This window comes from Bidens hawaiensis, unplaced genomic scaffold (genome assembly GCF_021521415.1).
Source record: "Bidens hawaiensis isolate Kalapana, Puna unplaced genomic scaffold, B.hawaiensis_p1.1 tig00025243_1, whole genome shotgun sequence".
Taxonomy (NCBI): domain Eukaryota; kingdom Viridiplantae; phylum Streptophyta; class Magnoliopsida; order Asterales; family Asteraceae; genus Bidens; species Bidens hawaiensis.
The window spans coordinates 103,440-125,665 of NW_027505052.1; the positions used below are offsets into that span (position 1 = coordinate 103,440).

At 35.6% G+C, this 22,226-nt stretch overlaps 5 protein-coding genes across 5 annotated transcripts; 1 reads left to right on the forward strand and 4 right to left on the reverse strand.

The window, feature by feature from the left end:
- The first annotated feature begins 714 nt into the window (after nucleotides 1–714).
- LOC143610250 (uncharacterized) lies at nucleotides 715–1,786 on the forward strand. Its single transcript, XM_077084779.1, has 2 exons — nucleotides 715–1,169; nucleotides 1,319–1,786. The coding sequence occupies exons 1-2, from the start codon at nucleotides 912–914 to the stop codon at nucleotides 1,631–1,633; spliced, it is 573 nt and encodes a 190-aa protein (XP_076940894.1). The 5' UTR covers nucleotides 715–911; the 3' UTR covers nucleotides 1,634–1,786.
- Nucleotides 1,787–3,832: 2,046 nt separating this feature from the next.
- Nucleotides 3,833–4,506, reverse strand: LOC143610256 (uncharacterized). The gene is made up of 2 exons (XM_077084784.1): nucleotides 4,482–4,506; nucleotides 3,833–4,341 (listed from the first exon to the last, which is right to left on the reverse strand). Exons 1-2 carry the CDS (start codon nucleotides 4,504–4,506, stop codon nucleotides 3,833–3,835), a joined length of 534 nt encoding a protein of 177 aa, XP_076940899.1.
- Nucleotides 4,507–5,822: 1,316 nt separating this feature from the next.
- Nucleotides 5,823–8,392, reverse strand: LOC143610247 (cysteine protease RD19A-like). The gene is made up of 4 exons (XM_077084777.1): nucleotides 7,964–8,392; nucleotides 7,764–7,883; nucleotides 6,336–6,582; nucleotides 5,823–6,161 (listed from the first exon to the last, which is right to left on the reverse strand). The coding sequence occupies exons 1-4, from the start codon at nucleotides 8,390–8,392 to the stop codon at nucleotides 5,890–5,892; spliced, it is 1,068 nt and encodes a 355-aa protein (XP_076940892.1). The 3' UTR covers nucleotides 5,823–5,889.
- A 5,181-nt stretch (nucleotides 8,393–13,573) lies between these two features.
- On the reverse strand, nucleotides 13,574–14,965 carry LOC143610255 (E3 ubiquitin-protein ligase RSL1-like). Its single transcript, XM_077084783.1, has one exon. It carries the CDS (start codon nucleotides 14,498–14,500, stop codon nucleotides 13,889–13,891), a length of 612 nt encoding a protein of 203 aa, XP_076940898.1. The 5' UTR covers nucleotides 14,501–14,965; the 3' UTR covers nucleotides 13,574–13,888.
- Nucleotides 14,966–19,866: 4,901 nt separating this feature from the next.
- On the reverse strand, nucleotides 19,867–21,387 carry LOC143610257 (TATA-binding protein-associated factor BTAF1-like). The gene is made up of 6 exons (XM_077084785.1): nucleotides 21,330–21,387; nucleotides 20,800–20,894; nucleotides 20,475–20,692; nucleotides 20,347–20,400; nucleotides 20,187–20,239; nucleotides 19,867–20,093 (listed from the first exon to the last, which is right to left on the reverse strand). Exons 1-6 carry the CDS (start codon nucleotides 21,379–21,381, stop codon nucleotides 19,867–19,869), a joined length of 699 nt encoding a protein of 232 aa, XP_076940900.1. The 5' UTR covers nucleotides 21,382–21,387.
- Between the last annotated feature and the right edge of the window lie 839 nt (nucleotides 21,388–22,226).

Genomic DNA, 22,226 nt, shown 5'->3' on the forward strand with positions numbered 1-22,226 from the left:
AAGTCATGATTAAAGCTTGATTTCCTCCGTCATTTTCAGAGTTGAAAGAATATAGTTTTTGAAAAGTAAGACGTTTTGAGCTTTTCAAATCACCCAAACATTGAATAGTTTTTCCTTTTCAAATCACCCAAACCTCTTGGAAGATGGAGAGACCAAGAGACCACCTTATGCGTCGAGCCAATTCCAAATGGCCACTAAAAATGATCACCTCCTCTTCAACTAACTATATCATTCTTCAATCAAAGCAGATTAAATTCAACGAACACAATTTACCCATTTGAAAATGTCTCACGGATCTCCCAAACCAGCCTCAACATGATTTCCTAACCAAAATATCCCTCATGGTAACATTAACATATATCCATCTTCAGAACTGGAAAAATTCCCCAAATGACTCATTAGAAGAGATATTCCAAAAATTGGACGCGTGAATTTGAAAGCCATCACTGAGATTCAACAACCAATTAAAAACTGATACGTGGCTCTCAATTCTATCGTCGTGATGTGATTTGTGACCATTCTCATCGTAAAGATGAGATTGAGAGCCACGTGCCAGATTTTAATTGGACCGTTCAAATTATAACATTGACTTTCAAATTTATATTTGAAGATAAGTTGAGACGGGTTATTTTGAAAATTTTCCAATTCAAAAAGCCTTTTAATCAGAATAAGTGAAGATGTCAATCTCCTTGATATATAAAAAACATTAATGATTAATCTGTTTTAAAACTATGAATTGAACACGTTGGCTGACCAATAGAGTTGCAGAAAACATCCACATAGCCGAACACCATAAAAACACGACACGTGGCAGTAACTATCTTATTAAACACGATACAGAGCCTTTAAAGTTTTCACTTCCCAGAGAACAAAATAAAATAGACAGTTAACAAATCCATCCCAACTCAAAAATGGCAAACAAATCTGTGATCATGGCTTCATCATCATTCACCGGAGAAGCCTTCGAACCGATCTACGTTGACGTCTCCGACTCCGATTCCTGGCAGGTCATCGACCCGTCCGATTCCGACAGCGGAGAAGACTTCTCGTTCGACGAAAACGAGGATGGATCATCGGATTCCGATGATGCTCTTCAACATCGGTTTGGGTCTCCGTCATCTGACATATCTATGCAGTCTTTAGCAGATGAAATCACTCATCACTGTCAGGTAATAATAATAATAATAATAATAATAATAATAATAATAATAATAATAATAATAATAATAATAATAATAATTATAATAATAATAATAATAAGTGGGTCTGTTTTCAATTTGAATTTTTGAGTTAGATCTGAGTTTAATTGTACGGACAGGAACTTCAATACCCATATGAAATCAATCACAATCGTGAAACAATTGATGACGTCACCGTGACGAAAGATGGTGAAGAAGATCCTTACGAATCGGATGAAGATGAAGAAGAAGATGATGATTTGGATTTGGATTTGGATGATGAATTGGTGCCGAAATGGTTGAATAATAAGTTCGAGAGGCAGAGGATGAGGAAATTGGGGAAAAAGGTGTACCCGAAGATGAAGAAATCGAAACGATTGGTTTGTCAGTATAATAAACCTGGGTGTGTTCATGGAAAGCATGGATTGGGAATGAAGCATAATCTTATTTGGTAAGGTTTTGGTTCTGGATGGTTTCGATTATGTTCATTTGATGTTCGGTTTGAATTGGATGATGGTTTATTATGTTAATTTGAAATGTACAGCAGTTGTTTAGGGTTATTGAAGTTGGGTTCTTTTAGATCTGCAATGTATATATAAATTAATGAATTGTTATCTGTTCAAACTTCAAATTGCATTATCTTATGGTTTCTTTTCGACTAGTTAGTAAATCGAATGCTTAGTTTTATCTGTTTTCTTTACAATCTTCAATGACAAAAGTTGATCATTTGGATGGTTTTCGTTATTTCATATACATTATGTTGAGAATTGAACTTGTTTGTTTTAACCGAATTAGTGCAAACTAATGAAAAACCGTCGATATTTGTCTCTTCTCGTCTTGTTTTACTGACCGGCCAATTTTTTGTTGTAGCTGACGGTTTAGTCTGGCTACTACATTTACTGGCCGGTTAATTTTAAGACGGGTCTGGAACCACTGTCCGTGGTAACATGAGATATTATGGCCTTTCATAAACGGATACCACATATTTGGGACAATATTTGTATATGGTATGTTAGGCACTTTCCTGTCAATTGCCAAACATTTGGGTGGTTTTGATGCAATGAAGTAGGATAGATGATAAAGATAATGATTTGAACATGTATGGTAACAGTTTTAAAACATGTAAAGACTTTTTGCACCGGATTATCAAAGTTGGGCTTGGACGCTTGGTATACAACAAATTTTCATTTTTTTTAAGAAATTGATTAATTATCGACATGGTAAACTATGAATTACTGAGTTTATTATAATACTTTTTTTTTATAAACCAGTTTGGGTGTTTAAATGCATTTGGTTACATTTTGTGTGATTTTCATTTTACTGATTGGACTTATCGCTTTGACGGCCATTTTGTATAGAGGTGCACAAAAAACCCGAACCCGGAACCGGACCCGAAATAAATACCCGGAACCGGTTTTTCTAATACCCGGGTTTTTAATACCCTAACCCGAACCCGACCCTACCCGTAGGGTACGGATAGGGTATGCATTTTGGCACTAAAACCCGAACCCGAACCCGAACCCGAACCAGACTCGATTTGTACCCGGTAATACCCGAAAACCCGATTTGTATCCGGTAATACCCGAACCCGGAACCAAGGTTGTCCAATACCCGAAACCGGGTATTTCAAATACCCGATGTATACCCGAAAAATACCTTAAAAATACCCCTAAAAAGTGTAAACTTTTAAAAAAATCCAATCTATATAAAAAAAATACAGGAAAAAAACCCGTAAATAGAGTTTTTTCAATACCGATAATAGGGTATTCAAATACCCGGTTTTAGAATACCCGGTTCTATACCCGACCCGAACCCGATGCATAGGGTATGATTTTTAGAGACAATACCCGATTATTACCAATACCCAGTCATACCCGTACCTGGTCATACCCGAACCCGGTTCTATACCCAAACCCGGGTATTTAGAAAACCCGATTTGTGCACCTCTAATTTTGTATGTGTAACGCTATGTAAGTTTTTTTTTCGATCAAACAAAATAAAAAGCAGTTTAATGATAACTAACAAACCACAAACTCGACAATATTATCAAGTGAAAAAAATCCAAATTGACATCAACGACAAAATAACACGTGTGTTAATGTGAAGTGATTTTCGAAGATAACACGATCACTAGAAAAAAAAGTTAAAAGAAATTTTACACACGTCCAAATTAAACAATAAATATTTTTGGAATCATTATGCTATAATAAGCCAAACCTAAAGGCAAGTAACATCAATTGAAGTTGGTCTGATGATATTGTTGTGGTTTTGGAATCTGCAACACCCGAGTTTGAACCTATGAGTGTTGAGATTTTTGGTTTTCTTTTGTCTGTTTTTGTTATTTAAAATATAAATAGATTTTTGTATTTATAGAATATATACTAAATCAAGCAACAAAACAGTAAGGTGATTTGGCGGTAAACTTATTGTAGTGTGCTATGTTTTATGTGTGTTTAAATCTTACGACCGACACATTATACTATGTTTTATGTGTATTTGAACCTTGCGACCGACACAACCCGTCAATGGCAACCTCTAGTTTATTTTATCCGAAAACAAAACATAAACAAAAGAGAAGCTAACAAATATCTTCAACATCCATTAAACTCAAACTCCAACAATAAGAGAAAATCCACTTTCACATTAACATATACTTATTTCAATACATCAGTTGATAAAAAACTGTACATAATCATATCTACAACTTTCCCTTTATTAAACCCATATTTCCTCAAGTAACCTTCCTTCTTAAACCCTACTTTCTCCAAAACCTTCTTTGATGCTTTATTTTCATCCTCAACAAGACCTTCAATCCTCACCACATGCGGAAACTCCCGAAACGCCATAGGAATCGCCATCTTCACCGCCGACGTCATTATCCCACGTCCCCAGAATTTGCTGCTTATTGCATACGAAATATGAGCCCGATGATGATCGGATCCTGACTCTGGCCTCAAGGAGATGTATCCGATAGATTTGTCGGCACAACAGATGGATCGCCGCCAGGGATGTGGTATGGCAACTTCCTTGAGGTATTTGAGTGCTTCTGCTTTGTTATTAATGGTGTTCCATCGAAGATACCGGGTAGCGTTGTCGTCGCATGCCCATGAAAAGAAGTCGTCGGCGTCGGTGACTGCGAATGGACGGATTGAAACTTCTGTGACTTAGCCATGGCTGTTTTTTTGTCAATGGTATGGAAGAATTTTGGAATGCTCGCTTTTGTTGAAGAGTTGAGATAGTGCTCAAAAAGAATTTGTCAACTTTTGACTTCACTTGTAATTGTAATGGGAACTAGCGTATTACAATTTACATCTGTCTTGTAGTTCATATATACACGATTTTTTTTTGTTTGAAAGTGGGCTAAATTACAAGGATTATTTTTTCATGCGTCGCAAAGTACTCACGTAAAAGAAATTAGTCAAAAAAAAATTAGTTAAGAAAATCACGTATGACTATTAAAGAAATACACGCAAAGTTTTAAAAAAAAACTGTTGCTTAATGTTATTTTTAAATTTTTAGCTTTTAAAATCTTGAACCTAGTTGTGTAAGATTAATTTTAAATTGATATTAAAAAAAGTCTCATCCACCTTTTGCAAATTCCCCGTCGTTATAAATGGAGGGGATATACCTTTTTTAGTCTCCCTTTCGATAGAAAAGAGAGGGGAGATACTTTTGCAGTCCCCGCCATTGATAATAGAGGGGAGATACCTCGTACCTCTAAAAGTTCTTACTTTCTCTAACTAACTCTGACACCCCTATATTTTTAAAACTCCCCGCCACTACAATTGGAGGCAACCCCCTTTTATAAAAAATATTTTTCTAACCCCCCAAATGATTAATTCTTGTAATTTAGCCCTCCTTTAAAAAAAATCTATATAAAAAAGTAGAAAAATAAATTAATGTAAATTGATGGAAATGACTCTTTGTCGGTTGTACACACGTTGTTGCTCAAAGAATATAAATTTTTTTAGAATCGGGCTAATTTCAAAAATTTGATCACAATTCACACGGGGTGTTGTGTATTATTTTTAATCACAAGTGGGGTTTTTGAGGTTAATATTAGCGAATAAGAGAGTAATAAGAGAATGGAAATCTTTATGTCAGAGTAAAAGTTAGTTGTTATTGATAGTGACAAATAAGAGTTAATTGTCATTGCTAGTGACAAATAAGAGGTAATTGGCATTGATTGTGGCGAATAAAAGTTAAATTGACATTGTTAGTGACAAATAAGAGTTAAATTGCAATTGCTAGTGACGAATAAGTGATTTACAATACTGATCTGTCCTACACCCCTATTGTTCTCTTATTCGTCAATATTAACCCCAAAAACCCCATTTTGATTAAAAACCATACCCAACACCCCTTGTGATTAATTTTTGAAATAAACACCATTCAAAAAAAAAGTTCCAAAAATACCTTGTTTTTGTTTATTTTGTTAAATCAGTACATATAATCATCAAAGGATTTGGATTGCAGGAAGAACCATGCAGTATGGTTCCAATTTGGTTTAGTCAGGAGTTTTTGCTATAATTCATTACACCATTATCCATACCATATATAATAACAAAAGCTACTTATCCCAGTTGATAAACGACATTCAATAGTTTTTATTGTTGTATCGAACTAAGAAACAAACTATACTTAATTAGATATGTCTATCAACAATTAATAAAACATGTATAGTTGTAGACTATCGAACAATACAATAGTGCTAGTGTCGGTCAACTGCAACGACAGTAGAAACCATGGAATCCACACCACATACGTTATGGCCTTTACAAATCTTATAATATCCATTTTCTCCCCATTTTGGTCCCCAAGAATTCTTGATGATCCAGTATGGTTTGTCCTTCATTCTAATAGGTGAATGTTCACCCGAACCATACCCGACCATTAACACGCCATGGTCTAACCTCTTTGAGCATACATATGGACAGGATACTCCCCCAACATAGGTTTGCATGTAAACCGCATTGATAGCCACTGCATTTGAACAAAATCATTAAAATGTTAAATGTCTGGTTTGAAATTTTACAATTTATAAGTAACAAATTTCATATAAGTTTTTTAAACTAGTAAGAGTTATATATATTATAAGCTCATTGGGCAAATTAGCGAATATTAAACGAAATGTAATGTGTAAATAATGATGCATACCGGCAAGAGGACCATGTGTGACGAGGTTAGCAGCAATCTGGTCTTCGTCAAGGGACACGACACTGAAATTACGGACAGATGCTACGACCTTATTTTTATCAAATTTGCAGCTCCCACCGTCTGATCCTGTGTACGGGTAATCTTTTTCCCTCATAAGCCCACCGGCTTTGAGAGTGTACTCAAAGGCACTATTCATAAGACCTCCATCACACCCGGAATCACATGATCCTTCTTCTTCTGGGTCACACTTCAGATGATACCAAACTTATCAGTGGGTTAAAGCTTATACTTTATATGCATAAAATAACAATTGTATATAATTAACCTAATCAATCAACTCAACATTAAAACCAAACTTCAATTTTTATAATTTGAAATAATGATATACGGAAAAGTGTTATGTTATAATTATTTTATCTAAACATCATCATTGTCGTCATCATCATCATCATCGTACTCAGTATATCCCACCAATAGCAAACTTATGATAGGGTCTGAGATAGGTAAGATCTAGACAACCTTAGTTTAAACATATTGTTGTTTATTCTCCTAAGTTTAAAACATATCATATATCATTATTTATTCTCCTAAGATGTACACAGCCTTATTTTATCTAAACATATTGTTGTTTATTCTCCTAAGTTTAAAACATTTCAAATATTATACATAGCTCAGGATATGATTGAGTTAATTACATGAAATGAGCTTAAATCCGCGGACATTCAAAGTCGGCTAACCAAATTAGCTAAACCATTTTCTATGATAACCCTATTTCGTTTTCTACTACTATTATTGCTAGTTCTAGTTATGCCTTTGTTTCATATACATATTTTATGCTATTTGTATTTTATAACAAGAGGGCTTTTGAACCGATTGTCACACTAGCAACAACCTCAATTGATAAATTAAAGCTAGGGCCCTGTTATTCCTACGTCACCCCAATCTCAAATAAACAACCCGTTTCAAACGGTCATTTGACGAATCCTGAAACAACTATTTGAATATGTTTTGACATATTACCAAACGGCCATTTGAAAATGGTGTTGGATTAGATTAAACTATAAACTAATCAGTTATGTCAATCTAACCGAAATGGGTTAAGTATCACTCCCTCCGTACCTTTTTAACTGTCATGGTTTGAAAAACACAAAATTCAACTTAAGATTGAATTATTAATTTTTTTGCTTACTAAATGACAATAATACCCTTAGAAATTGAATCAATCAAATATTGTTTATTAATGTTAGTCACTTAGTTGTGTGTGTTTAAGGGTATATTTGGAAATTAACTAATAAATTTTGAAAGTGTACATTTGTAATTGAACAAATAAAAAAGAATATGAACACTTTTAATAGGACGGAGGAAGTATCTCATAACCAAACAGAACCGACAAGAAACACAGCCAATTAAAGTCCAAAAGAATCAAACCTCATGATCACAATCAACAAGTTGCTGCTCGCTAAGGCTTTCAAGCTTTCCCGTAGCAAGAAAATTCGCACCTTCTAACGCCCCAGTCGTACTAAACGACCAACACGACCCACACGAACCCTAATTAACCACATTCACAATTCCAATTAGAAACCCTAATTATAATCAACATAATAACAATTAACAACATTAACATATACCTGATCCTTTACATCAGTAACAGCACCATGATCTCTCCAATCAAAATCCGCCGGCAAATCCGTCGTCGGAAGAATCGGAGCTTTACTCGCGTCGTCAGGAAGCCTGAGACGAGACCTCAGTCCGAGATGCTTTCGGAACTCTGATGACGTCATGTCGAAGAACTTAGTGACGCCATGGACAGCCGTTGGATCAAGCTTCTGGTGACGCCTTGCGCGGCGCATGTTAGTCTTGAAAACGGTAAATCTGTAATCATGCTCCTCTTGTGACGCGTACGATTTGCCAAACTGTCGCTTGAACACGCCGAAGTGGTGCTGGTACTCATCTGAACCGGTGACCTGACGGATGATGACGTCATCGCGGGTGGCTGAGACCGAAGATGAAACTGCGAGAAGAGATATTACAAAGACAATAAGAAATTGTAGATTCATTATTATTAATTACGCTTTCAATGGTGAAGTGATTTGTTGGGTTTGTTATGTGTATGTATACTATGTATGGATTGTTCGTCGTCTACGTGAAGAGCAAGGGAGGTTTATTATTAATATTAACCGTGAGAGGACACGTGGAAGTTTTTAATTGGTGGAGGTTGCTTGTTGGGTCGGTTATTCTTTATCTGTGTGATTGGACCGACCCGAATAAGATTCATAAAGCGGGAAAAAGGGTAGTCAGTTACGTGGAATAAAATACAGAGTTGGGCCCTAGCAAGTCACAAGTCACAAGTCACAGCCCAACCACAATAAGGGGATTAGTAGCCACAATGATATCATTAGTTTTTAAAAAATGTACGAACGACCGGTACGGATTAATTGATAGAAAATGCGAAAATGATTGACACAAGGAACCATGTCTAGAGCACGACAGGTAACCTCCGGATGGGTAATACAAGCAAGGGCCAAAATAAATTTTGACAGAATTACAAATTTTGTCCTTTAAAATAAGTCGAATTACGGTTCGTGTCCTTTGTTAAGTTTCCTTGCAGGCGGTGTACTTTAAACTTTTTTTTCCTACGAGTTTTGTCCTTTACGCTAACTGGGTTAGAAAAAGTCAGTTAAATGCCCTCACGTGAGACGCATGTAAGGGCATTTTTGTCTTTTCGTCTACCCTGCAACTTCGTCATCATCATCTTCTTCTTCTTCTTCATTTTGCATATCTCTTTCTTCCATAACTCATCCACCACCAACACCCACCTTCACCCCACCATTCAACCTCCAGCAACCACCACCAAACCCACCAACCTCCCCTCCGCCGGAAAACGGTTCTTAGGTGAAGAATCACGATATCCAGAGGGAGTTTTAGAGTAATCAGAGGTTAGGAGTGGGTTTAGACGACAAGATATGGCCTACCGTTAATGAAGATAGGTGGAAGCTCCGGCGAGTTGATGGTGGGTTTGGTGGAAGCTCCGGCGAGTCCGTTCGCTTGTGAACCTTTTACTTCAAAAGTTTAAGAAAAGTTTTTGCTTTAGAAAGGAATAAAACGGTGACTTTGACATATCGCCGAATGTAATAAAGGTGTTGTAAATAGTCAAGATTGTTTGTTCAATTTATTATGGGTTTCAGTTACGTATAAGTGAATTTGTATAGACGGATTGAAGATTAGTTTGTCAAAAGGAGATCTTGGACCCCGTGAAGGAGATAGAGAAATTGTGATAAAATGGAGTGTTAAAATTGATATGGTGGACTCAAGGGGGAACTAAGAGATATGCAAAATGAAGAAGAAGAAGAAGAAGAAGAAGAAGAAGAAGAAGAAGAAGAAGAAGAAGAAGATGGAAGCTCCGGCGAGTTGTGATGGAAGCTCCGGCGAGTTGATGGTGGGTTTGGTGGTGGTGGATGAGTTATGGAAGAAAGAGATATGCAAAATGAAGAAGAAGAAGATGATGATGATGAAGTTGCAGGGTAGACGAAAAGACAAAAATGCCCTCATATGCGTCTCACGTGAGGGCATTTAACTGACTTTTTCTAACCCAGTTAGCGTAAAGGACAAAACTTGTAGGAAAAAAAAGTTTAAAGTACACTGCCTGCAAGGAAACTTAACAAAGGACACGAACCGTAATTCGACTTATTTTAAAGGACAAAATTTGTAATTCTGTCATAAATTTTTAGAAAAATTTAGTGAATGAAATATAAGAATTAACCTTTTTTAAGAACATTAACATACAAATTTATTAGGGTCTGAAACCACGGGATTTAATTCCCAAGGAATCTTATAAAGCTCCATGTTCATCAATCTTGGTCGAAAACCTTTCAGACACATCTTTCTTTGTCATAGCTTCACATCCCGCCGAGCCAAAGCACGGACGCGTGACATCATGTATACCGTAAGTATATGTTATCTATTATGGGATGTAAGTGTTGAGTGTGATACAAGGGAAATACTCAAAAGAAGGTATGGTTGGGTTGGGAAGTGGAGCCGGCTAGAAGGGGTGTACTTGCATGAGCATGTGGATGAGTGGTCAAACAAGTAATGAAGTGTCGTGGGAGCCGATGATGGATGTGGTTGATTGTCATTGTGTTTTATTAATGATACAAGAATGTGATGATGTATGAAGCAAATTATAAGTATTTCATTATGATCATTAAATATACAATACCAATGGATGTGTTATATATGTGTTGAGTGTTATATGTAGTATATAAGAAATGCTTTTAAACGATTTTTATAGGGAAAATGATTTTTTATTAATGAAATATGGGTACGTAATATCAATGTTATGTAGGAGTTGTGTTTATGTACATAAAATAAATTAATGATTCAAATAATAAATATATGAAGGTATTTGAGGTCATAGTGTGGTCACGAGTAGTGTCGGTTTAACGTTCGGTTTAATGTGCTCGTGTGTGTGCTGAGAAGGGAAATAGAGTGTTCAACATATTTGTTTGAATAAAGCATGGGTTGGTGATAGCAATTGATAACTTACAAAACTTGCATGCTTCTTCAAGTAACCATGTGAGTTTGTTTATTACATGCTTTCAACACCCGCCTTTCTTTCTTTCTTTCTTATTTATTTATTTATTTATTTTTTTAAGTTTAATATAGGAATTTAAGTTGGGATTTTTCGCAAGAATAGTTAGTTCTAAGAGAGGCTTTTAGTACATAAATATTTTAACTAAGTGTATTTGATAGCTCAATTATTGAGGTGTTTAAGAAACAAACTCGATTTTAACGTATGATGTTACATGCTTACATACATATATTTAGCTTGTTACCCGTAATTAGTTACTTACGAGACACACTTTTTTTTAATTATATAATATATTCTAACGAAATGTTACTTTGTCTCGTACGAATACATAAATATAATTTTTGCATTTTTGTTGCATGTAATATTATTATTTTTGTCTCCAACGTTTGTCTAATTCTATGTCGGTAATATTTCACGAAATATAGGTTCTTGAAAATAATAATAAATGCTCGAAGAATCATTTCGTTTTCATTGTTGATATTTTATAAAATATATTCGTATAGTGTAAAATCAAACATTATAGGTATGTTAAATACATTCGAGTCGTTTAAACAAATTATCACCAACGCTCATATTTGTCGGATAACATCTGATAGTTTGGGTAATTATTATAAATTACTTAGATACCAAGTAGCGTGTATCTAAGGGCTAATGCTAGACCAATTTAATTAACTTAACAAAATTAAAATATAAAGAGAATTAGCGTTAAAAATCATGTTTAGTGATTGTACGGAAAACATTTAATCCATGGGGTGTCACGCTTAAGAAAAGTGAAAAGATATGCTAAATTGGAAATGAAGAACGAAAGAGTCATCGAAGAAGATGAAAAAGAAAATGGATGATTCAAAATATATTGGTATGTTGGTAAATGATTAATTATTGAAATTGTCATATTGTCAAGGCTAGACGCAATGATACGTTAAACGGAAAATCAAAAACATCAAATAAAAAAAAGGGGACTAGTACAAACATTAGGCAGGAAAGGTCAAAATGACAAGGCGATAAAATTGAAGTCACGTAGTAATAAATCAACAAGCAACAACAAGCCAGTTGATACGAATCCAAAGCATCGTACCAACTGACTAGGGCCGAAAAATCAAACCAAGTCAAAATCAATATCAACATAGAAAACGACATCAAGTGATCCTGAGAAGATGTTACAAGTTGTTATCAAGAGCGGGCCCCCAAAAGAAAAAAAGATGTTGACAACTGAACATTATCAATTAAGTGGTCCCATACAAGGACCACAACCTAACATCATCATTGTAGTTGTGTATTCTATTTCTCTCTTACTCTTTTTGTCATTCACATCATATCAAATCTAAATTATTTTTCTTTGATAAAGTGCATATGATCAGTAATCTATCATTCCAATGATTTTTGCTTTAACACCGTGTTTAGATGTTAATTTGCTTTAATATCAGAAGGAATGAAGTTGAATTAGTATCATATATGGGTGGTAAGAACCTTTTGGTGAATGATTCTTGTTCGGGATCATATGTAGTAGTAATGGTACACGTGATATGTCATTTGAGATCCAAATGCTTAAGTTTAGTTAATAGTTAAATTTGTGAAAGTTACGGCAAATTGTTATGTCGATATCAATAACAAATCTCTGGCCGTCATTAGTCATTACATAAAAAAACACAAAAAATATATCATCTCATATATATCATGAATACACTAATTTTTAGAGACTGTATAGCGTATTAATAGCCAAATATTGTACCAAACACCAATTTATCATGCTATTGTAAACAAACTAATTAGACTATCAATATTTATGTGATCACCGCCATATCTTTCTTTTTTCTTTTTTCTTTTACGAAACTAGTACTCATTAATTTGATATTTCAAATCTACTTCATTGTCTAGATTTGAACACGAAACACACACAGTCTAAGAGACATGCCTCTATCAACTGATCATCAGCATTCTATGAAGAAATTTAAAAACCTAGAGAGACCGGATCCGTGTTAATGAGCAAGGATCGATACCCTTATTATTACTACCTTTATCTTATTTTCAATTTAAATATATTATTCATGCATTGACGATGTATGTTTCAATCGGACTCCATATTTAAGCTTAAGCCTAAATGAGATCCAACCTACCTAGTGTTAACTTACATGATAAGCAGAGTCAAAATTAGTCAACCAAAGTTGAAGAACAAATAATATACATAACTTTAATCCAAATTAGTATATTATCATAACCAGAATTCGCAGTCTTTTTTAACAAGAATATATAGACAGTAACACTACGATGAAAATCAAACTATATATAACCCGATCATGGAGCTAAACGTCAATAGTATGTTGGTTCAGCCCAGGTTTTACACACACACACACAATATGGACACAAGGATTGCTTGCAAACTTTCTTATTGAAAATGGAGAATACAATAATATAACATACTATGCTATCCTATTTATAAAAGGAACTGAACACATGGTAAATAAATCTCCTACTTTATAGCAACTAACTTCCAACGTGCTATTCAACATCCATTGTCAGCCATATTCTCCTTTAAACTCGGTCAAATGTAGCCCTTTTCTGCTCCATACCCTTCGACACATTCCATGGGTTGACCCGTGACCCGATTGACCCGTACAAGACCCGTAACATCAAGATTAATTCCAACATAGTATGATAATGAAACACCAATCTTATATAGGAGCCAAATTATAAGGATTGGTGAGAGAACCTTAATCACTGTGCAGGAATAGGAACCCCGTCTTAATGTTGTAGAATCTTTACACTTGCACAAAGTTTTACCGCATCCGTTACAAAATGTTACACCGCATCTGCACCAATTAAGTTTAATGCAAAATTATAGTTAGTTTGATAAAACCATATAACTTGAAATCTGATGTTTCAATTTGAATTTAATAACAATGAGTTTGATTAACATCCCAAAAACATAATATTAAAATTATTAAAAAAATAAATTAACACAATATTATTACCTGCATTTAACACTGTTGCAACCTAGAACAAGTTCAACACAATGCCTACAGTTTGGACACCTCTTCCATTTCTTCTTCTCAGACAAAACACCAAAAGCGACATCGTTTTGATCCCGAATTTCCCCAGTCTCTTTACATCTGTAACCCACATGCCACGGGATCTTGCAACGGAAACAAAAGGGTTTCTTACAATTCGGACACGCACATCTCTTCAACTTACTTCCACCACCACACTCATTAATAATCAAAGCCGAACAATCACTATTTGGGCAGTAAACCCGGTCAAGCCCGAGCACAACCGAGTCACAGAGCACGTCGCACCATTTATCAAAAAGTTGGTGTGTAACTTTTGGGCGACATGAAACCGGGTCCAGAGAGTGGTGGCAGTCGAGTGCTGGGCATTTGATGTCGGATACGTTGTCTTGGAGCTTCACTTGAATGTATTTGATGATGCAGTTGGTGCAAAAGGGGTGAGTGCATAGGTTATTGTTGTTGAATTTGGTGTTGGGGAGTGTTACTGGCTCGATACAAATTTCGCAGGTGAATGTGGTTGATGATGAGTCTTGAAGTTCAAGTTCTTGTTGGGGTTTTTTATTTACGTTACCCATAAGTTAAAACTAAAAGAAGGGTAGAGAATTTGTATTTTTTGAGTGATGTTATTATATATTGAGAGTAAAAAGAGTATAAAGGTATGAAGCTGAGGTGGTAGTTACAAGGAAATTACTGGGAAGGTCACTATTATTTGATGACTACTTGCATTCTTGTTTGTTTTTAAGATGTTGAGTACACGTTTAATATTTACTCTTTTTAACCGCATGGAATTTATTAGTAACTTAATATATCAAACAATCCTAGCAAGAGAATATATACATGAGCACATAGCTAAAAAAGTTAAGTGTTCATCATATATACGTTTCGCCAAGCTCTTTGCCTATGAATAAGAAAGCTTGTCCTTAACAAGATGGTACTTACTTTCATACAGGTGCAGCATGGCTGTCGTCAACTCGTGTCCTGAGATGTTTGGTCAAGTTCTATAAAGAGCGTAACCCTCGTTTTGTGTTGCTGAGACATGCGTCTAACAGGGCCGTCTCAACGTTCATGAAGGCCTAAAGCAAACTAAGTGTTGGGGCCTTTTTAAAAACAATTTGATATAAACCCTCCTCATTTACCTGAGCTTGAGACAAACAATAATCTATTAATTTCATGGTTGTTGGTGTTAAAAAAATTAATTTTTTTTCCTATCAGAGTTCTATCCGTCCTTTTGTTATTTTTCTTTTCTTTTTTTCCTTATCAGGCGTCATAATAAAAAAAATTGGGCCTAAGTTTTTGTTTGTGGCCCATTTTAAAACATATATTATACACAAGCATAATACTTGTAGGCCTAAAAAGGTTGGAGACCTAAGGCAATGGCCTGAGTTAGCTGGCCCATGGGCCGGGCCTGGCGCCTAAGGAGAAAGTCTTTGCAGCCGAAGTCAGCCGAGTGACGTGCCAACGCTACTATTGAGTGCCGACACGTAGCTGTGTTGTCTGCAAGAAGGTAGTCGGCGCCTTGCGAAGCCTAAGATCTTTCTTTTCTAGTGTGCGTTTTATTTTGGTTGCAGCTAGCGCGTTTGAATAAGAAGATAGAAGGGGCTTTTCTCGCTTGGTTAGTAAAGTCAAGTTTTTGGCCTTATCTTACAGGTGACGACGACATCGAGTTGACGACTGAGAAAGAATGGGCATTCAGGCGAGCCGGCCGGTGATGTGGTACGTAGTGGAGACAAATGAAACGGTCCTTACTGCCGAAGTTTACTACTGGATAGGAATTCCATTTGGTATAGCATTAGAACTGCTCGGAGAAGTTCGATATGAAAGGTATATAGTTGATAGATCGGTATTGAAGTGAGATATTCAATCCTCTTTCTATTTAATGGTATTGCACTGCCTTTCATGTACAAGATGCTTTATGTTGTTTTTCCGTAGTTTTCAACATGGTCTATAGAGTGGTGGGCGTGGGATTGCACATGTTGGGTTTTTAATATGAATCTTTTTCAAACAAAAATCTAGAATGTTTAAAACTCAATACTAACTTACAACTCAACGAAGTTTTTAAACCCATTGACATTCAAAAAAAAAGCAAACCCAACTAAATCATGTAACTTTTTTAGTTTCAGCTCATCTAAACCCATTTGTCAATTAACCAATCAATACTCATTTAACCTAGTTAAAAAGTTAATTTAAAGCTAATTAAATAATCAACTATCGGGGAAAAGAAATTAGAAACCCAGGGGCGACAAGATGTTGACTATGATACTAATCGGGTGCTGAAAGCGGAATTGATTGCAATCAGCGATCATAGTTTTCGAAGGTTGATAGTCGTTCAAATAATCAAGTCTAATGCCTGTCTATTCTTTGTTTTGATAATTGATCAACTATCAGTAGCTCTCAACTTTGTCCAAATCGTTCAAATCCAAACCAATAAATAGGTTCAATCAAAAATCCTTAAGCTTCATCAAATCTACGGGCTTCTTAAAATGATTATTCCTTCATTGCATGCTTAGTTTAATATTTACATTATATGATTAGATTATATAATCTGCTTGATTATTGATTATGTCTATTCTCTAGTGATTATCGATTATTAGTTACATCCAAATCGATCAACAAGTTTTAGGTTTGCTCAATCAATCAAGTTCAAATCTATAGACAAGTTCAATCGACAATCTTTTAATTCTCATCTCATCACAACTATCATCGTATTATTGAATTCTCTTTCGTATAGGGGCCTATTTTTTCTAGTCATGGCATCCGATATCCACATTCCAAAATTTCAAAAATATACTATTATGGTCATTAATAAATTCCAAAATTTCAAAAAATTATGAGGTTTAACATTATATTTATAAATTATGGTCATTAATACATGGCTTCCAAAGTAAAAACAAAACAAAAGACCATAACTATAAACATGTGGTAGCAATGTATAGTGATCATTGTTTGAATTGGAGAGTTGAAGTTATCCATGACGTTTTATTAGTAATCAAGATTTTTATCAATAGGGTTGGTGGTTTATTGGTAAACAATTTGGTTGGCCTTTAAACACCTTCGGTTGAATGAGTTTGCAAGGTCTTGAGTTCAAGTATCATAGACAATAAAAAAATCCTCTAAAATATTAACTAAGAGTTGTGGTTGAGTCTAAGAAGGAGCAAATTTCTTTTTGGGAAGTCCATCAACTATGACATTGGTGACATCATGTTAGATCATATCAACAAGCAAGCAACTATCATCAAGGGAAAAAAATGTTGTTTCCAACCCTAGGGTTAGACCATCCGTAATGGCACGTTTTCGTTTGCGTTTTGAGGTATAACGCCGGGGCACACCCCCCCCCCCCCCGCCGTTTTGGGGTCTTGATTTTTTCCGGCGTTTTGTATAAAACACAAGAAATGGCACGGAATTTAAAAAATATAACCGTTAAGGTGGGGTGTGGGTGTTGGGTTAAACGGGTTGACCTGTTGGTTGAACAGGTCATGGATTTGCCGGCGAGCTGGTTGAACAGGAGGTTGACGGCGGAGGACATTGTGGTGTTATCTGTTAAAGCCGGTGCCGCACTTATGGTTAGTGGTGGTAAGGTGGGGTGTGGGTTAAACGGGTTGACCCGTTGGTGTTTTGTGTCATCTAGCTGGATCAGGGTTGGAGGTGGTGGTGATGGAGGTGGATACCACCGTGGAGATGGTGGTAAAGGCGGGGGGGGGGGGGGGGGGGGGGGGGGGGGTTGTGACGCTGGAAATGGTAGTGGAGGAGTGAGGTAGATTAAAATATTTTAACATATTTAACATATTGATTTTTTTGGATGTGGATACCACCGTAACATTTTGATTCTTTTTTGGTAACATATTTATTATTATTATTGATTATTATTTAAAAAACAAAAAAAATAATAGTGACTGGGCGCCACGTGGCGCATAATGCTTGGGGGTGGAGATTTATGACTACACCCTGTTTTGGTAAAAAACCATAACTCTAACTGGGCGCCACATGACGCATAATGCCTAGAGATGGAGAGTTATGACTACGGATGATCTTACTAAGGGGATTAGTAGCTAGAATGATATCATTAGTTTTCTAAAAATGTACGAATGACCGGCACAGATTAATTAATAGAAAATGCAAAAATGGTTGACACAAGGAACTATGTCTAGAGCACGACAAGTTACCTCCGGATGGGTAATACAAGCAAGGGCCAATACAAATTTTTAGAAAAATTTACTGAATGAAATATGTGAATTAACTTTTTTTAAGAACATTAACATACAAAACAAATTAACAAGAAGTAAAATGGTAAATCAATTTATTAGGGTCCGAAACCACGGGATTCAATTCCCAAGGAATCTTATAAAGCTCCACGTTATCATGAACTTCCTCATCAATATTCGTGGTCGAAAACCTTTCAAACACATCTTTCTTTGTCAATTAATGTCACACCCCGCCAAGGTGGAAGCACGGACGCATGACGTTATGTATACCGTAAGTATATGCATGATTATCTAGTATGGGATGTAATTAGTGTTGAGTGTGATACAAGGGAAAGACTCAAAAGAAGGTATGGTTGGGTTGGGAAGTGGAGCCGGCTAGAAGGGGAATTAGGCAAAATGAGAGTGGGCGTACTTGCATGAGCATGTGGATGGAGTGGTCAAACAAGTAATGAAGTGTTGTGGGAGCCGATGATGTATGATGGATGTGGTTGATTGTTATTGTGTTTTATTAATGTTACAAGAATGTGATGATGTATGAAGCACGTACATTATAACTAAATATATTGTTATGATCATTAAATATACAATACCAATGTATGTGTTATATATGTGTAATGTGTTGAGTGTTATAAGTAGTGTATATATTGCACTGATAGGGAAAATGATTTTTATTAATGAAATATGGTACGCAATATCAATGTTACGTAGGAGTTGTGTTGTACATAAAATAAATTAACGATAGTCAAATAATAAATATATGAAGGTTGTATTTGAAAAGGTGATAGGGTGACGTGTAGTGTCGGTTTAACGTTCGGTTTAATGTGTTCGTGTGTGTGCTGAGAAGGGAAATGGAGTGCTCAAGATATTTGTTTGACTAAAGCATGGGTTGGTGATAGCACTTGACATGCATGTTAAACGGGAAATCAAAACATCAAATAAAAGAAGGGACTAGTACAAACATTAGGCAGGAAAGGTAATAAAGACAAGACGGTAAAATTGAAGCCACCTAGTAATAAATCAACAAGCAACAACAAGCCAGTTGATACGAACCCAAAGCATCGTACCAGCCCAAAATCAAACCAACTCAAAATCAATATCAACATGGACAATGACATCTAGTGGTCCTAAGAAGATGTTACAAGTCGTTATCATGAGTGGGTTCACAAAAGAACAAAAACATGTTGATAACGTAGCGTTATGTGGTTCCAAAGAGGGACCACTACCTAACATCATCATTGTAGTTGTGTATTCTATTTCTCTCTTACTTTTAGGGGGTGTTTGGTACAGAGAATGGAATTGTAGAGAAATGGAATAGAGAAATGGAATTGCAGAGAAAGGGAATTGATCTGGAGAATGAGAATTGACTGTTCTGTTTGGTAGTACAGAGATTTCAGTAGAGAAATATAGCTGAGAATCATTTCTCTTGTTTGGTACATAGAAAATAAACAGAGAATTTATATCAACTTTATCATTAGCACAAGTATTTTTTTCATAACAAATATTTATTAAAAAATAAAAAACATATAAAAAGATGCATAAATTCCAACCAAAATATGCATTGATCAAACCAATTCACATACAAAACATAGTTTTTAAGCAAAAAACATCAACCATAGTTAAAACCAATTCACATACAAAACATACTTCAACCATACACAACTATCCCATTGGACCATCGGTATACAACACAACTATCCCATTGAACCATCGGTATATATTTTTTAGAATATACCTTCACGTATTCATTCCAAACACTTACGTTTTGAGGAGTTTCTTTGACGAGCACTTTCCCCCTCTGATCTGTAACCAGGAACCACATCTACAACAAACTGCTGGACATTACGCCTCGGTCTTTGTAGGTAAAAATCAGATGGTACACTGCTTCCAGCGGGATTAGGTTTATGCATCACAAGATCTTCGTCTCCAATCAAACCTTGTACATCCGTAAACAGCTCACACACATCCAAACCTGCTATCAGACATACAAGTTTAAAGCAATTCAATAAAGAAATTATTTCACGATGCAAATATAGCCAAGGGTAATAGCACATTCACAACTCACCCATCCGCCGCTTTAGGTTTTGCCTTTGTTTGGCTAGTCTTTCTTTTGAGTTGCTGCCAGAATCACTTGCAAGGTCATACTCCTAAAACAGAATAATCAATATATCAAGATTAACTATATCCACAAGACTCTAAGCTAAAAGTTCAAAAAAATACAGTACCTGTCCTCTGGAAGCCAAAGAGCCCCATGTCCCAACACTTTAGAGAGTTCAAAGCTGTCAATAAAAAATGTCAGATCAATAGCTGAAACAGAGCAAAAAATGGGCGTACGTAAGGGACCAAGAAAAACCTCTGGAATGAAGTGCTAGCACTTATTTTGGGGAGAGATGTTGGCCAAAAAACAACCTCTTCAACAGAACAGTTTATGCAAGCCTCCTTCATCTTTGTCTCAACAAGATTAAAGAGATCAGTCATAGATAAATGCTTGAAACATCCAGCAATTGCTCCAATGGCATGAGCCGCCGCAACTCTGGTATCCCAGTTTTTGCTATGAAGATATTGTGATACCTGAAAAATGCATTAAGCAATAATCAAACCAATTTGAATGCACAACCGCCATAATATGTCCAAAACTAAAAAACAATACTAAAATAAATCAATGCAGTAATACATACCTTACGTAGCAAAGAGCTTAAATCTTGAGGATGTAATTTTGCAATCTCCCCTATCTGGCGAGCTGCAGTGAATCGTGTGGCTTGTGTCGAGCCAGCTTAACAACGGTCAAGAAATACAAGCAGCCAGCATGAACATGAAAAAGTACACATTTTCACTCTACCTTATTTCAAGCTAATATTAACCTAACTCTAGATTAAGCTGCTTCTCTCATACCAAATCCAAATTGTGACATTCAAGTTCCAACCGTTAATTATGTCAATCTGCTGCATCAGATAGTATCACCACTCTAAATCCATCTAAACTATATATATTAATGATTTTTCAACTAAACTCCCATATTGCATGATTAGGCATACATGCATGGCACCTAATCACTTTTTAAACAATTCAAAGGCAAGTCGGTTATGAAACCAAACTATAAACTTATTGCTAAAAACTCATCCGTTTTCCCACAAAATATGCATTTACAATATAATAATGATAATAACAACAATAAGCCAAGAAAAGAAAGATTGCAATAAAAAGATACTCTCGAGTAAAGTCAGCAACCGTTGGAGGCGAGAAGATTGTTGCTGTGCCATATCTCTTAATAATTTTACCACTCACAACATTTCTCATTCTACCAAAAACAATAATCTTTCACAATCTTGTCAAATGATTTCATTCCTCTCACCACACACAATCCTACACCAACCAAAAATTATAAAAAAAATATACAAATCAACATCCAAACCTAAATAATAATAATAAATACATTCCAATCGAATTACACTAGCAATACACAGCATTATCCAATAACTATTAACAATTTCGTTATTATAACGATTGAATCGTTAGCAGTGATGGTAATATACAGAAATAAGAGAAATTGAACGTACCTTAGGGTTTTTTCGTGAATGGAATTGAGAAACCTAATAATAATTAATAATAATAATAATATTAAGTGTGAAGCATTCGATTCAATTGACGGTTATCGGCGTGGTGACGTGGCGGATGTGTGTTACGGTGATGGTGTGTGTGTGTGTGTGTTGTACGGTGAAGATGAAGAACGAATGAGGGTTTCGGGTTATTATTATTATGATGATCATAACTGAGATCGGTTCTTGGATTGGAGATGATTTGTGGGTGATTACAGGCTGCAAGTCGATCGAGCAGGGAGAGGCGTGAGAGAGTGAGGCTGAGAAATGAAACCCTGGAAATCCAATTCTCCGCCTTTTGTAGAGAAACAGAATCAGAGAAATGGAAATGGTTTATTTCCATTTCTCACCTCTTTCTTTCATAAACAAACAAGAGAATTCTTTCCAATTATATTTCTCACCCCTCAATTCCCTCTACCAAACACCCCCTTATTGTCATCCACATCATATCAAATCTAAATTCTTTTTCTTTGATAAAGTGTATATGATCAGTAATATATAATTCCAGT